General features: G+C 33.9%; 1 protein-coding gene across 1 annotated transcript in view; it reads right to left on the reverse strand.

The window, feature by feature from the left end:
- The window catches only part of LOC306965959 (integrin alpha-11-like), a gene marked incomplete at its 5' end in the record, with an annotated part of 99,538 nt that extends 85,328 nt beyond the window's left edge, over window positions 1–14,210 (reverse strand). The window contains one exon of the mRNA XM_079560577.1: window positions 14,153–14,210. Within this exon, the coding sequence (XP_079416703.1) occupies window positions 14,153–14,210 (58 nt within the window). The remainder of the gene's footprint in view (window positions 1–14,152) is intronic.
- Window positions 14,211–15,136: the final 926 nt, after the last annotated feature.

Here is a 15,136-nt window from a genome sequence, read left to right on the forward strand (position 1 = left end):
CTTTTTTTCGTTGCATTGGCTTCCAGTTTCTTTTAGAGTTGATTTTAAAATCCTTCTTTTTGCCCCTTCATACTTGTCTGAACTTTTAACTGTTCGTGACTCGGGCAGATCCTTCACTGCAGAAAGTCAATATCAAGCATTGGCTTAAATGACTGGATTTGAGGAAATGTTTCTTGTTTTGAGCGGTTTTCACTCATTTAGACACTTTTCCTGATCGGACCGAGTTTCCTTTGCTTGTTTGAGGACATTTCAGACCAGTTCTAGGGTAAATCTCGCTTGAAATAAGAAAGTAAAATCGCCAATGAGATAAGAGCAATTTTCTTTCCCCATTGGCAAAGAAAATGAGCTGAAATAAGGACGAAATGTATCGAAACGAGTCAGAAACATCTCAGAACAAGTGAAATAATCCAGGACAAATGCCCAACAACTTCTTAACCAGTCAAAACAACTAAGATTTGGATTATTATGCTCAAATTGACTGGGGTGATCGGTCCTTTTCAGCAGCTGGACCCAGACTCTGGAATAAGCCGCCCCCTGATATCTGCACCATCACTGATTTGGCCTTTTTAAATCCAGGCTCAAGACGCATACATTTTATCTGTTTTATTGTTTGGTTGTATGAATGTTTTTGATGGATTTTATGTGGTTTTATTGTAAAGCACTTTGGTCGCCTTGAGTGTTGTAAAGGGCTCTGTAAAAAAACATTTGATTGATTGATCGAATTTGATAAGTGATTTGCCTCGGGTGCTCTGTGGAGCGGGTCACACTGTTTTTAATGCAGGCTAGCTGATACCATAGACATGCACTAGCCTTGCACTAGCCTAGCGCCACGAAACTCTTCAAATATAAGAACTGCATGAGTTACAAAAACACTCTGGAAAACTAGGAAATGAGGCCCTATGTCAAAAATCCTGAAATATCCCTTTAATGTCATTTTAGCTGTAAAATTATAACAAATTTCTTTGAATGGAGTAAATTCTAATGATGTCCCGGACTTTGGGAATGGCTGCTCGAGGGAAAGAACATGGCAACACAGTTTATTTTAGAGATGATTTTCAAGAGACAAACAGTAGCAGTCAAAAGTTTGGAAACACTTTTTCATGGTTTTAACTTCACAGACTGTTAAAGTACCTTAAAAAGGGGGTGTTCTGCTTTTTTCAGTCCCATAGCACCAGTTTATATCCCACTACAATGATGACAAACCTTCTGTCGGTCTGTAAATGCAGTAAATTAGAGTAACTGCCTTGTATAAAATGTCTCTCTCAAAATGGCTGTAGTGAATGTCTTGAAATAGGCCTCTGTCTCTTTAACCCCTTAACTCCCACCGGAACCGAGCACATTTTCTCCAGTTTGGCTTTACCCCAGTCCAAAAGCTTCTGGAAAAAAGGTGAGAAAATAGCGACAAAACTGAGACGAAAACAATGATGGAAATGTGACAAAAAAGTGACGGAAAAAGTGGCAAAAATGTCACAAGAAACTGACAAAAAATTGAGGAAAATGTGACAAAAAAATTACAAAAATATGACAAAAATTTGATAAAAAATTGAAGAAAAAAAATAACAAAAAATTGATAAAAACTAAAATTGAAGAAAAAATTACAAAAACAAAAACAAACAAAACATTTATACAAATTTGACAAAAAAAGAAAAAACTACAAAAATGTGACAAAAATGTGATAAAAAATTGACCAAAAAATGACAAAATGTGACAAAAAAAAAAAAAAAAATGTGACATAAAAATGACAAAAATTTGACAAAAAAATGGACAGAAATGTGATAAAAATTTGATTAAAAAATGACAAAAAAATGACAGAAATGTGACAAAAAATGGATAAAAAAATGACAAAAATGTGACAAAAAATGGCACAAAAAATGACAAAAATGTGACAAAAAATGAAAAAAAATTGATAAAAAAAAGACAAAAAAAGACAAAAATGTGACAAAAAATGACAAAAATGTGACAAAAAATGACAAAAATGTGACAAAAATGTGACAAAAAATTGACAAAAAATTGACCAAAAAATGACAAAAAATTGACTAAAAATTGACTAAAATTTGATAAAAAAATGGACAAAAATGTGATAAAAATGTGATTAAAAAATGACAAAAAAATGTCAAAAAAGTTACAAAAATGAGTTGAATACCCAACAAAAAAAATGATGGAAAAACAATCTGTTGACGTGAGGAAAAAGATCCTCTCGGTTCAGGCGGGAGTTAAGAGGTCACGAACCTCTGAGCCTTTAGACACGCCCCCTCCACACGCTGTCTGTGGCATCAGTGGGGAGGGGGTTCTGCTGAGGAGCAGTGGTTGGTTACTCGGCTGGTGACCAAAGCTCGGAGGCGTCTCCAGGAGGTGGGGGCGTTCCTAGGAGGACTCAGGCAAACCTATCCCTAAAATGGCCGCCATCAGAGTTTTTACAGATTACCCAGAAATACGTGAATGTGCCAAGGCAACACTTCAGCCATGTTTTTAATGAGGGAGTGACAGAATAACATGATGGAAAGCTGGAAAAAGTCCATTTAATCAAGAAGCGATTTTGTGTTGTAAGTGTTTTCCTTTCCGTCTGACTGATTTTTTCCTCAAACAATCAATATGAAAATGAGCCAGTCTTATAAACGGCCACTTGAAATGAATGTGTCAAACCCCCATTACTAACTTTGCTCCTGTTCTCTTGTCCAAAACCTTGAGTGTGAAGACAAACCCCGTGTTTTCATTGTGGAGAACGAGCCCGAGTCTCTCTGAGCCTCGGGGACAAACCGAGGTCTTTAAACTCGTCCAAAACAAACCACAGGACCAGCCGCTCACACTTCCCTGACCTCACAGTCTCTTCTCTGTGGTCAAACACCCTGGGCTCGCGGTGCAAAAGGTCTGACAGCTCAGCGCGAGGCTGAAAAACTGTTTATGCAACGAAGAATGTCTAGTTTTATGCAGTAGCTCAGATTTGAGCTTTTACTGTTCCAAAAGTTAGTTAATCCTTACAATCCTCCACATCTCCTATTCACGATGTTTGACACAGAACTAAGTAACTCATGCCCCTAGAGGACATAAGCGCCACTGCAGGTGTCGTACATGTTGTGTTTTTTTTACTCCTTAATTGTCCGTGAGAGTAAATCCTACGCTGACAGGAAAGACAAAGGGACAGAGGGATATTTTTCATCCAGTTACACAACGGAGATCATTTTTTTCACTCAAACTTGGCTGTAAATACTGTTTAACCTCTTACCACTAAACCAAATGCATTCTGTCCTCTTTGGCTGTTATATAGGCCTGTGTAACACCTCATTTGAAAGCTAAGACCCACAAAACTGATCTTTTTCCTCGCATTGTTGCTGTGTTGTGTCACTTTTTGTATGTTTTTTCTTTCTTTCTTTTTGTTGAATTTTTGTTGAATTTTTGTCACATTTTTGTTGAATTTTTATCACATTTTTGTTGAATTTTTGTCATATTTTTGTTGAATTTTTGTCACATTTTTATTGATTTTTTGTCACATTTTTGTTGATTTTTTGTCACATTTTTGTTGATTTTTTGTCACATTTTTGTTGATTTTTTATCACATTTTTGTTGATTTTTTGTCACATTTTTGTTGATTTTTTGTCACATTTTTATTGAATTTTTGTCACATTTTTGTTGATTTTTTATCACATTTTTGTTGATTTTTTGTCACATTTTTGTTGAATTTTTGTCACATTTTTGTTGATTTTTTGTCACATTTTTGTTGATTTTTTTGTCACATTTTTATTAAATTTTTGTCACTTTTTTGTTGCGTTTACATCTTTGTTTTCTCACTTTTTGTCACATTTTTGGTGCTTTTCTCCCCAAGAAGCTTTTTGATTTGGGTAAAGCCAAACTGGAGAAAATGGAATCCGTTCAGGTGAGAGTTAAGAGGTTAAAGTGGCGCTAGCTCGCAGTTAGCTTTGCCCATTAGCCTGTTAGCTTCTTCTTTGTGCTGCCATTAGTGTGTATGGGGCCTGGAAAGCTGCAAGTGCGGTTTTCTGGCCACCAGGGGGAGATAAAAGACCCTCTAATCATCTCATAAACACTTGTATTAACCCCAGAGGGACGACGGAAAGGATTTATTAAGTTAAACAAGTTACTTAGTTCTTCTTTAATAATCTAGAACAATTTCTCTGGAAGAATTAAATACTAACAAAGGGGTGGTGTAGATCTTGACTGGGGCTCCTCCTGCTGGCAGCTGTAGGAATAATAAAAATAAAAACTCCAGCTTGGACGCATGGTGTGGTTGTAAGTAACTTGTTTTCGGGCCGGAGCCACCAATACACACTAATGGGAATACGAAGAAGAAGCTAACAAGCTAACGGGCAAAGCTAATAGCGAGCTAGCGCCACTTAAACAGTATTTACAGCCAAGTTTGAGTGGAAAAAACTGATCTCCATTGTGTAATTGGATGAATAATATCCCTCTGTCCCTTTGTTATTCTGTCAGTGTAGTATTTACTCTCACAGACAATGAGTAAAAAAACGAAACATGCTACACCTGCAGTGGCGCTTATGGCCTCTAGGGGCATGAGTTACTTAGTACTTGGCTCAGAACCGATATAATGTTGGCTTATGGGCTTTAAAAATGGAAAGAAATGAACAATTGTGCTGACACTGTAGAAGAAGAAACAGAACTGAACCCCAAGTGACTGGCTGAGGTGTGGCCTTCCTTAGACACAGCCCTGGCCTAAAGCTGCCGGATTGTACTGATTGTAGCTCTTTAATTGGAGACAAATGTAAAGGACGGGCTTGTTTTCATGTTGATTTTTGAAAGAAACCACAGCTCAGAGCTTCGAATGACTAACACTTGCATCAGGATTCATCGTTGGTGTGAGAGCGGACGGTGCATTCGAGCACTAACACCAACTTCCTGTTGTCGATACGTGATTAACAGCCAACAACAACAACAACAACAGCAGGAACTTCAGCAGGAACTATACAGCCCTAAAAGCCGCCGCACAAACTCCAGAAAAGTTTGCCAATTCTCAGGGGGGAATTTCAACACGATCCGAGCCGTATGTGGAGAGAAAGAAAGCACTTTGTCAGGTGGAAGTATGGAAAGAGAATCGGAAATAAGCAGGAAAGATCGTCCTCCGGGATCAGAGTGAATATTTGCTCTTAAAGCAGATGAGGGTTTTGTTTTGAGTAACACGATAAAGCTTTTGTGGTTTGATCTAATTTGCAGCGTTTGTAAGTGCAGTGTGCGCTTTCAGATAAAAGTGCTACTACAAAACAAGGTCACAAACTCTAATGTTTTGTTGAACCGCCTTCAGCTTCGATTACGGCGCCCATTCACAAAGATTTAACCTCTTACCACCCGCAGAAACCCAATGCCTGCTGTCCTCTTTGGCTATAGGCCTGTGTAACGCCTCAGTTGAAAGCTAAGACCCACAAAACTGATCTTTGTCCTCGCGTTGTTGCTGTGTTGTGTCACCTTTTGTATGTTTTTTTTTGTGTGGGGTTTTTGTAATTTTATTGTTGAGTTTTTGTCACTTTTTAGTTGAAATTTTGTCACTTTTTAGTTGAATTTTTGTTGAATTTTTTGTCACATTTTTGTTGAATTTTTGTTGAATTTTTTGTTGATTTTTTGTTGATTTTTTGTTGATTTTTTGTTGATTTTTTGTTGATTTTTTGTTGATTTTTTGTTGATTTTTTGTTGATTTTTTGTTGATTTTTTGTCACATTTTTGCTGAATTTTTGTTGAAATTTTGTTGAATTTTTGTCACGTTTTTGTCACTTTTTTGTTGAATTTTTGTTGAATTTTTGTCACTTTTTTGTTGAATTTTTGTCACATTTTGTTGAATTTTTGTTGAATTTTTGTAGAATTTTTGTAGAATTTTTGTCACTTTTTTGTCACATTTTTGTTGAATTTTTGTCACAATTTTGTCACATTTTTGTTGAATTTTTGTCACAATTTTGTCACATTTTTGTCACATTTTTGTCGCATTTTTGTCGCATTTTTGTTGAATTTTTGTTGAATTTTTGTTGAATTTTTGTCGCATTTTTGTCGCATTTTTGTTGAATTTTTGTCACAATTTTGTCACATTTTTGTCACATTTTTGTTGAATTTTTGTCACATTTTTGTCACATTTTTGTCACAATTTTGTCACATTTTTGTTGAATTTTTGTCACAATTTTGTCACATTTTTGTTGAATTTTTGTCACATTTTTGTCACATTTTTGTCACATTTTTGTCGCATTTTTGTCGCATTTTTGTCGCATTTTTGTTGAATTTTTGTTGAATTTTTGTCACATTTTTGTCACATTTTTGTCGCATTTTTGTCGCATTTTTGTTGAATTTTTGTCACAATTTTGTCACATTTTTGTCACATTTTTGTTGAATTTTTGTCACATTTTTGTCACATTTTTGTTGATTTTTTGTCACATTTTTGTTGAATTTTTGTCACATTTTTGTCACATTTTTGTCACATTTTTGTCACATTTTTGTCACATTTTTGTCGCATTTTTGTCGCATTTTTGTTGAATTTTTGTTGAATTTTTGTCACATTTTTGTCGCATTTTTGTCGCATTTTTGTTGAATTTTTGTCACATTTTTGTCACATTTTTGTCACATTTTTGTCACATTTTTGTCACATTTTTGTCGCATTTTTGTCGCATTTTTGTCGCATTTTTGTCACATTTTTGTCACATTTTTGTCGCATTTTTGTCACATTTTTGTCACATTTTTGTCACATTTTTGTCACATTTTTGTCACATTTTTGTCACATTTTTGTCACATTTTTGTCACATTTTTGTCGCATTTTTGTCGCATTTTTGTCGCATTTTTGTCACATTTTTGTCACATTTTTGTCGCATTTTTGTCACATTTTTGTCACATTTTTGTCACATTTTTGTCACATTTTTGTCACATTTTTGTTGAATTTTTGTCGCATTTTTGTCGCATTTTTGTCACATTTTTGTCGCATTTTTGTTGAATTTTTGTCGCATTTTTGTCGAATTTTTGTTGAATTTTTGTCGCATTTTTGTCGCATTTTTGTCGCATTTTTGTCACATTTTTGTCGCATTTTTGTCACATTTTTGTCACATTTTTGTCACATTTTTGTCACATTTTTGTCACATTTTTGTCACATTTTTGTCACATTCTTGTCGCGTTTACATCCTTGTTTTCTTCTCATTTTCTGTGGCTATTTTGGTCCTTTATCCCCAAGAAGCTTTCTGATTCGGGTAAAGCCAAACTGGAGATAGTGGGATCCGTTCAGGTGGGAGTGTGTTGCTCAAAGACACAATCATACAAAGCAAAAATGTCGATTCTTCTTTTTGTGGGATTAACTTCTGCTCTTTCCATTCCTTACATTGATCCTCTATAATTGGGTGATTAGTCTCGTGCGCCTCGATCACTACACGACTCTAATCCTTCACTAATTACTACAGTCGAATACTTTTACTGCAGCTCCTTCTTCTGCCACTCCCAATTACTGCAGTATTATTGTTTTATCCATTAGTAATGGAGCCGCCGTTGGTTTAAAGCCATGAATTCCACAAGTGCCAAGTTTCCTTCACAGACCTCCTGCACAGAAGCCGCCAGAGCCTAAGACAAATAAATAAACATATAAACACTGAGTCCGGCTCCACGTGTGCTGCGTTTAAGGACCCTCGAGGGAGCGGGAGGCACGAGCGCCGAGGAGGGGGAGGGTCGGGTCGGGCCAAGAGCGTTCCACTGTTTGTTATTGAAGTGAAATATCTGAGCTCAAGCGCTTCTCCTGCTGCTACCTGGAGACTCTGGAGGAGCCGGGGGAGGAAGCCGGGATTAAAGAGGACTTTCAAAATAAAACAATGTGTGGGCTGAGACGCTGAGGTTCAATGTTAGGCGTTATTTATGCTTTTAACCTCTTAACCCCCGCCTGAACCAGAGCACATTTTCTACAAGTTTCTCAAATCGACAGGAAAACAAAGTGAACAAAGTGTCAAAACGACGAAAACGGGGATGAAAAGACGACAAAAAGCAACAAAGGAGTGAGAAAAGAAGAAACAAAAGAAGTAACAATTACAAAAGTGACAAAAACACGACCAAAAAAGCACAGAAAAAAAGCGATGACAAAAAAAAATTCACAAGAGAAAACACATCAAAAGCTTCTGGAAAAAAATAACAACAAAAAAGTGAAGAAAAATTGATGAAAAAGTGGCAAAAATGTGGAAAAAAAATGTCAAAAAATGGACAAAAAAAAGACAAAAAAAATTACAAAAATTTGATAAAAAATGACAAAGTTACAAAAAATAGTTACCCAATACCCAACAAAAAAGTGATGAAAAATGTAGTAAAAAAAGAAACAAAGAAGCAACAAAAACATGCCAGAAAAAGCACAGAAAAAAGCGATGAATGACAAAAAAAAATACACAAGAGAAAACACATCAAAAGCTTCTGGAAAAAAAAGCAACAAAACTGAGACGAAAACAATGATGGAAATGTGACGAAAAAAATTACAAAAATGTGATAAAAATTTGACCAAAAAAAATAAAAAAAAATGACAAAAAAATGACTAAAAAGTTACAAAAATTAGTTGATTACCCAACAAAAAAGTGATGAAAAATGTAAAAAAAAAAAAAAAAAAAGAGAGACAAAGAAGCAACAAAAACATGACAGAAAAAGCACAGAAAAAAAGCAATGAATGACAAAAAAAAAGAGATGAAAACACATCAAAAATGCTTAAAAATGTTTTTAAAAAAGTCGCAATCAGTCTCGTAGGTCCTACTCACTGACCTATAGTCTGTAAACACCAGTCGAGAAGCTTTTAGATTTGGGTAAAGTTGAACTGGAGATAATGTGCTCGCTTGAAGCCTGACTTTGTGTGTTTGTAGAGTAACTTTATTTCTAATCACAGATTGTAAGAATAATGCATCGGTTTTATATTGCACTATTCGTTCTCTCCATACTACTATTGTAGCCACAGCTGCCCTGGGGTAGACTGACGGAAACGAGGCAACCACCACCACCCACTCACTCACGCACTACAGTCGCTCGGCGGATTGCGACAGTTAGAAATGAGTTTGGGCCAAAACATTGTATTTTTTGGTAAAGGTAAAATCAGGTGCCCCAGCTATAAAGGGGCTGGATGTAAGTTTGCCATTTTTTTTTACTCATTACTGCCACCTCAGGTCTTACGTGTAACCGCAGCTTCTATATTAACCCATTAACTCCCACCTGAACCGAGCACAGTTTCTCCAGTTTGGCTTTACCCCAATCCAAAAGCTTCTGGAAAAAAAGGGGTGAAAATAGCGACAAAACTGAGACAAAAACAATGATGGAAATGTGACAAAGTGAGAAAAGTTTGACAAAAAAGTGATGAAAAATTGATGAAAAAGTGGCAAAAATGTCACAAAAATGGCACAAGAAATTGACAAAAAAATATTGATGAAAAAATTACAAAAATGCTACAAAAAAATGACAAAAATTTGATAAAAATTTGACAAAAAATTTAAAAAAATGACGAAAAAATGGCAAAAATGTACAAAAAAATGACAAAAAATGGATACAAATTTGACAAAAAAAATTTAAAAATATTGACAAAAAATGACAAAAATATGATAAAAAAAATGATGAAAAAATGACAAAAAATTGACAAAAAATGACAAAAAATCTGATAAAAAACGGACGAAAAAATGACAAAAATTTGAAAAAAAATTGACAAAAAAAAAAAAGACAAAAAAATGACAAAAAATGTGACAAAAAATGACAAAAAAGTGATAAAAATTTGACAAAAAATTAGAAAAAATTGACAAAAAATGACAAAAATATTTCGTTCCATTACAGACCTTATAAAAGGGGTTAACAATAAAGTCGGCTTGAGTCAACAAAGCTCTCAAAGGCACCATGCTGCAGCTACTATTGAAGCCACAGCTGCCCTGGAATAGACTGACAGAAGTGAGGCTCCCGATCTGTGCCATCAGCCCTGGAAAAGTGAGTGTCTTGGAGTAGATTTGAACCACCGACCTCACCATCATAAGGTGACCTGCTCTACCATCTGAGCCAGTTATTTACCATAAACAAGTACATGTTCACAAGTATATGGATTCTTCTGAAGTACTTTCCTTTGTTTTTTGTGAGTGTAGGAAAACATCTGGTCACTCTTTCTACCGCAAAGGTTTCCCATTTGAAAACTAATCCACGTTTAATTCAAACCATATTTTTTAGAATCACTGGAATATTGTTTTTGTGGAAAATGAGATTTTGGGAACACTTTATTTTACACTACCCTCGTTTTACACATGGTAAAGTATTCCTGTGTACCTGCAAAGTACTAATAAACATTCATCCATTGTGTATTTACTTAATGATTAGGTAGTTTTTACAGATTGTTAAAGGGATTAGATGCTACTGGGTCATTTTATGCTCACTACTGCCACCTCAGGTCTTAGGTGTAACTGCAGCTTCTATATTAACCCCTTAACTCCCACCTGAACCGAGCACATTTTCTCCAGTTTGGCTTTACCCCAGTCCAAAAGCTTCTGGAAAAAAGCTGTGAAAATAGAGACAAAACTGAGACGAAAACAATGACGGAAATGTGACAAAAAATTTACGAAAAAGTGACAAAAAATTGACAAAAAAAGGACCAGAAAAATGACAAATATGTGATAAAAACTTGACAAAAAATTACCAAAAATTGACAAAAAAAATTACCAAAATGTAGCAAAAAAATGACACAAAAAAGTGAAAAAATAGGTTAAAAAAATTGACAAAAAATGATGAAAAAATGAAAAAGAGGCAAAAATGTCACAAAAAATGGACAAAAAAATTTACATAAAATGACAAAAAAGTGACGAAAAATTTATAAAAATGTGGCAAAAATGTCACAAGAAATTGACGAAAAAATGACAAAAATGATTTTCAAAAATTTTCAAAAATTGACAAAAATGTGACAAAAATGTGACAAAAAATTGCCGAAAAATGTATAAAAAATTTATAAAAAATATGACAAAAAATTTATAAAAAATTGACAAAAAATGACAAAAAATTTATTAAAAAATGACAAAAAATTGACAAAAAATGACAAAACATTTATAAAAAATGACAAAAATTTGACAAAAAATGACAAAACATTTATAAAAAATTGACAAAAAATTGACAAAAAATTGACAAAAATGTGACAAAAAAATTGACGAAAAATTGATGAAAAATTGATGAAAAATTGATGAAAAATTGATGAAAAATTGATGAAAATGTGACAAAAAATGACAAAAATGTGATAAAAAAAATGACAAAAAAATTATAAAAAATTGACAAAAAATAGACAAAAAAGTTACAAAAATGAGTTGAATACCCAACAAAAAAATGATGAATAAAAATAAATCTGATGACGTGAGGAAAAAGATCCTCTCGGTTCAGGCGGGAGTGAAGAGGTTAAAGGAACAGGCCACAGTTTTTACATATTGAGATATATTCTTACTGTAGCTTATACGAGTTGATGTGTAACTGTCTGTTTTTTGTGCATTTAGCCACAAAGATGTAGCTCCAAACTGGGGTGAAGTTAGAAACTATTAGGATTATAGGGACACTTGTGGTGAACAGGTCTGAGCTCATTCTACACCTCAGGACATGGCTGGAACATAATTTTAACATTTTAAACTCCCTATAGTCTCTTTAAATAGCACTTAACATTGTACTAGCATTTGTAGGTACAATGTATCAAAGGGAGTGTTAAATAAAGTGTAACCGAGATGGTTTTAAGATCATTTTATGTTTTTGCCAATCGCATTCCATCACTATTAAAAGTAGAAATAGTTACTCCATACTCGAGTAGTATTCACCAAGTACTTTAACCTCTTAACTCCCACCTGAACCGAGCACATTTTCTCCAGCTTCACTCCAATCTAAAAGCTTCTGGAAAAAAAGGTGTGAAAATATAGCAACAAAACTGAGACGAAAACAATGATGGAAATGTGACAAAAAAATGAGGAAAAAATGGACGAAAAAGTGCAAAAAAAAATACAAAAAAATGTACCAAAAAAATGACAAAAATTGACAAAAAATTGACAAAAAAGTGAGAAAAAATTGACGAAAAAGTGACAAAAAATTGACAAAAAAATGACAAAAAAAATGACAAAAAATTGACAAAAAAATGACGAAAAAGTTACAGAAAATGGAAAAAAAGTGATAAGAATTTGACGAAAAAGTGACAAAAAATTTACAAAAAAATTACAAAAAAATGACAAAAATGGACAAATATTTGACAAAAAAGTGAGAAAAATTTGACGAAAAAGTGACAAAAAAGGGACAAAAAAGGGACAAAAAAGTGATGAAAAAAAATCTGATCATGTGAGGAAAAAGATCCATTTAGTTTTGTGTTATCTTTCAAATGAGGCGTTACACTGACCTACAGGATTGGGTAAAGCTGAACTGGAGGAAATGCTCTCGGTTCAGGCGGAAGTTAAGAGGTTAAAGGGACTCTACAGAGTTTAAAAAATGTCAAAACTAAGTATTTTCCTCCCCCTACATGTTCCTCCATTGTCCTAATGTGTAGAATGACTCAGACCCGTTGAACTGCCTCTAAAATCCTGCACTGTCCCTCAGAAAGGTGTTAATTTCATGCACGAGCTTAATATAGAAGCTGCAGTTACACGTATGACCTGAGGTGGCAGTAGTGAGTATAAAATGGCTAACTTGCATCTAGCCCCTTTAAAGTGAAGTTACTCCTAACAACGTGAGTGAGTAAATAATCAACCCACATAAGGAGGTTATACTTCATTTCCATTGCAAAACAAATAGTAACACTTGACTTGGATGCAACACTGTGACATCATCTGCATACCCTCTGTTAGAATCCGATATGAACCCGCACTTGAATTTTTGTTGAATTTTTTATTTTTTTTTAATGGTATTTTTGTTGAATTTTTGTTGAATTTTTGTCACATTTTTGTCACATTTTGTCATTTTTTTTGTGGAGTTTTTGTTGAATTTTTGTCACATTTTTGTTGAATTTTTGTCACATTTTTGTTGAATTTTTGTCACATTTTTGTTGAATTTTTGTCACATTTTGTTGAATTTTGTCACATTTTTGTTGAATTTTTGTCACATTTTTGTTACATTTTTGTTAATTTTTTGTCACTTTTTGGTTGAATTTTGTTGATTTTTGCTGAATTTTTGTCACATTTTAGTTGAATTTTTGTCACATTTTTGTTGAATTTTTGTCACATTTTTGTTGAGTTTTTGTTGAATTTTTTGTCACATTTTTGTTGATTTTTTGTTGAATTTTTGTCACATTTTTGTTACATTTTTGTTAATTTTTTGTCATTTTTTGGTTGAATTTTTGTTGAATTTTTGCTGAATTTTTATCACATTTTTGTTGAATTTTTTGTCACATTTTGGTTGAATTTTTGTCACATTTTTGTTGAATTTTTGTCACATTTTTGTTGAATTTTTGTCACATTTTGGTTGAATTTTTGTCACATTTTTGTTGAGTTTTTGTTGAATTTTTGTCACATTTTTGTTGATTTTTTGTTGAATTTTTGTCACATTTTTGTTACATTTTTGTTAATTTTTTGTCACTTTTTGGTTGAATTTTTGTTGAATTTTTGCTGAATTTTTATCACATTTTTGTTGAATTTTTGTCACATTTTGGTTGAATTTTTGTCACATTTTTGTTGAGTTTTTGTTGAATTTTTGTCACATTTTTGTTGATTTTTTGTTGAATTTTTGTCACATTTTTGTTACATTTTTGTTAATTTTTTGTCACTTTTTGGTTGAATTTTTTGTTGAATTTTTGCTGAATTTTTATCACATTTTTGTTGAATTTTTGTCACATTTTGGTTGAATTTTTGTCACATTTTTGTTGAATTTTTGTCACATTTTTTTTTATTTTTGTCACTTTTTTTAATTTTTGTAACATTTTTGTCACATTTTGTCATTTTTTTGTTGAATTTTTCTCACATTTTTCTCACATTTTTCTCACATTTTTGCAAACTGGCATCTAGCCCCTTTAAAGGCAAGGCAACTTTATTTATACCGAGCATTTCGTACACAAGGCAACTCAATGCACCTATAAAGTGAAGTTGCTCCTAACAACTTGAGTAAATAATCACCCCACATAAAGAGGGTATACTTCATTTCCATTGCAAAACAAACAGTAACACTTGACTTGGATGCAACACTGTGACATCATCTGCACACCCTCTGTTAGAATCCTTTATAAACCCGCGCTCACCTGAGAGGAGGCAGCAGCTCCACAGCAGCAGCAGTGTCAGGTCTCGGTAATAATCCATCACTGAGCGGTTCTGAGGAGCTCACGGGGAGAACAGGAGACACATGTGGGGGGAGGAGCCCGAGGCTGAGGGGGAGGAGCCTCTTCCAACACACCTCCGCCGTCTTCACTTCTCTAACGTCTGCTTCCACTGGGGCGGGAGCCAGAGCCGCTGCAGTCCAGGAGAGGAAAATCCACACATGTTGAAAATCCGGAGCAGAAGAAACCCACCCAGACACAGGGAGAACATCCAGACTCTACAAAGTTCACACTGGTCAGGAATCGAGTCTGTGATAAATCTGTTAATCATGCACGAGCTCAATATAGAAGCTGCAGTTACGCCTAAGACCTGAGGTGGCAGTAGTGAGCATAAAATGACCAACTTGTATCTAGTCTCTTTAAGCTCTTACCACCCGCCTAAACCAAATGCATTCTGTTCTCTTTGGCTGTTCTATAGGCCTGTGTAACGCCTCATTTGAAAGCTAAGACCCACAAAACTGATCTTTTTCCTCGCGTTGTTGCTGTGTTGTGTCACCTTTTGTATGTTTTTTCTTTCTTTTTTTCCATTTTTGTCACTTTTTTGTTGAATTTTTGTCATTTTTTTGTTGAATTTTTGCCACATTTTTAGTTTAATTTTTGTTTAATTTTTGTCACTTTTTTGTTGAATTTGTCACATTTTTTGTTTAATTTTTGTTTAATTTTTGTTGATTTTTTGTTGATTTTTTGTTGAATTTTTGTTGAATTTTTGTTGAATTTTTGTTGAATTTTTGTCACATTTTTGTTGAAATTTTGTCACATTTTTGTTGAATTTTTGTCACATTTTTGTTGAATTTTTGTCACTTTTTGTTGAATTTTTGTTGAATTTTTGTCACATTTTTGTTGAATTTTTGTCACTTTTTGTTGAATTTTTGTTGAATTTTTGTCATTTTTTGTTGATTTTTTGTTGAT

This window comes from Gobius niger (genome assembly GCF_951799975.1).
Source record: "Gobius niger genome assembly, chromosome: 7".
NCBI lineage: Eukaryota > Metazoa > Chordata > Actinopteri > Gobiiformes > Gobiidae > Gobius > Gobius niger.